Source organism: Onychostruthus taczanowskii, unplaced genomic scaffold, assembly GCF_017590055.1.
Source record: "Onychostruthus taczanowskii isolate IOZ18803 unplaced genomic scaffold, ASM1759005v1 scaffold622, whole genome shotgun sequence".
Classification (NCBI taxonomy): Eukaryota; Metazoa; Chordata; class Aves; order Passeriformes; family Passeridae; genus Onychostruthus; species Onychostruthus taczanowskii.
In genome coordinates, this window is record NW_024503924.1 from 1 (window position 1) to 2294 (window position 2294).

At 72.7% G+C, this 2294-nt stretch overlaps 1 protein-coding gene across 1 annotated transcript in view; it reads right to left on the reverse strand.

The window, feature by feature from the left end:
* Positions 1 to 430: 430 nt before the first annotated feature.
* Positions 431 to 2294, reverse strand: part of LOC121344206 (gametocyte-specific factor 1-like) — a gene marked incomplete at its 3' end in the record, with an annotated part of 7398 nt that continues 5534 nt past the window's right edge. Inside the window, exon 6 of the mRNA XM_041419966.1 lies at positions 431 to 558. Within this exon, the coding sequence (XP_041275900.1) occupies positions 431 to 558 (128 nt within the window). The remainder of the gene's footprint in view (positions 559 to 2294) is intronic.

Genomic DNA, 2294 nt, shown 5'->3' on the forward strand with positions numbered 1-2294 from the left:
GGCCCCCCCCAGCCCCGGGTTGATCATTAACGGGAGCCAAGGCCAGCGGGGGGATGGGGACAGGGACAGGGGACGGTGACACGGTGACACGGAGCAGCCCTGGGGGGGTCCTGGGGGGCCGCTGGGTGCCACCGCTGTGCCCTGTCCCCTGGGGGTGTCCCCATGCCTGTCCCCGCATGCCTGAGGGGGGTTGGCCCCCCCTCTTTGTCCTCATGCCTGTCCCCCGCCCATGTCCTGCTTCTGTCCCCGTTCCCGGGGGTTTGTCCCTGTCCCCATGTCCTGGGGGGATTTTGTCCCCACCCTTCTCTGTCCCCATTCCTGGGGGTCCTGTCCCCCCCACGTGTGCCCATTCCAGGTGTGTCCCCTTCCCCCCCGTGTCCCTGTCCCACGCCATGTCCCCGTGTCCCCGTGTCCCCCCGTGTCCCCTCACCGATGTGGTCGAAGTCGATGGGGGCGCAGCCGCCCTCGGGGGGCCACGGGCAGTGGAACACGGCCCCCCCCTGGGTGACATTGGGCTGGCTCGTGTTGGCCTTGGGGGCCCCCACCAGGATGCTGACACTGGGGGGGGACAGGGGGGGCTCAGGGTGGGGGCGACCCCACGGGGACACGGCGCTTGTCACCCGCGGGGCACCCGGGGGCTCGGCGCTGCTCCCGCTCCCGAGTCCCCTCGGAAAGTGCCCGGGGGGGGCCCGGGGCCGCCCCGCCCCGCCGTGACTCACCGGGGAGGAGCCAGAGCCCCGCCGGGCACCGGCACCGGCACCGGCACCGGCTCCGGCACCGGCACCGGCAGCGGCGGCGGGGAGCCCGCGGGGAGCGGGTCACGCCGGGGACACGGGGACATCAGGGACGGGGACACCCCGAGGGGAGCAGGACACCCCGGGGACACGGGGACATCAGGGACGGGGACACCCCGGGGACAGAAGGGACAGGGACACCCGGGAACAGCGGGACACCCCGGGGACAGCGGGACAGAAGGGACAGGGACACCCCGGGGGGAGCAGGACACCCCGGGGACACGGGGACATCAGGGACGGGGACACCCCGGGGACAGCGGGACACCCCGGGGACACGGGGACATCAGGGACGGGGACACCCCGGGGACAGCGGGACATCAGGCACAGGGACACTCGAGGGACACCGGGACACTCCAAGGACACCGGGACAGCCCAGGGCCATGGGGACATCAGTGACAGGGACACCTGAAGGACACCCGAGGGACATCAGGGACACCCTGAGGGGAACGGGACAGAGGGGACGGGACACCCGAAAGGCACTGGGACACCTTGGGACACCGGGACCTGAGGGACAGGGACACCGGGACACCGGGATGTGGGGGACATGAGGGACAGGGACACCGGGACACCGGGGTACGAGGACACTGGGGTACTGGGACATTCTGGGGACCCTGGGGGTACTGGGACATTCTGGGGACTCTGGGAGTACTGGGACATTTGGGGACACCAACACACAGGACGCCATGTGGGGACACGAGCGGGACAGGCACAGGGGACATGGAGGGACACGGGTGACACTGCAGGACAGGACACGGGGGACAGGACAGGGCCAGGCCAGGGGGTGGCAGGGCCGGGGACAACGCGGGGGGAGGGGGACACGGCCGGAGGAAGGGGACACCGCGGGGGACACGGGGGGGGCCGGATCCCGGCGCCGCTTCCTGGAAGGGAAGAGCGGAAACGGGGCCGGGGCTGGTCTGGGGGTACTGGGACATTTGGGGACACCAACAGACAGGACGCCATGTGGGGACACGAGCGGGACAGGCACAGGGGACATGGAGGGACACGGGTGACACTGCAGGACAGGACACGGGGGACAGGACAGGGCCAGGCCAGGGGGTGGCAGGGCCGGGGACAACGCGGGGGGAGGGGGACACGGCCGGAGGAAGGGGACACCGCGGGGGACACGGGGGGGGCCGGATCCCGGCGCCGCTTCCTGGAAGGGAAGAGCGGAAACGGGGCCGGGGCTGGAGCCGTTCCCACGGAGGGGTGGGACCCCCCCGGGGGGACACGGGGAGGGGGGAACAGGACCCCCAGGGGGGACACGGGGAGGGGACAGGACCCCCACGGGGGGGACACGGCGCTGGCACCTCCTTGGGGGGACATGAGGGGACAGTAGGACCCCCCAGGGGGACACGGGAGGGGCGGGGAGGTGCCCACCCCCCCCACCCCGCACGCGTGTGCAGCCCCCCCGTGCTGGTGCAAAGGGGGGGACACGCGGGGACGCTCGGGGACACCCCCGACCCGTGCGAGGCGCGTGGCCGCGTGTGCAAGGGTGGGGGG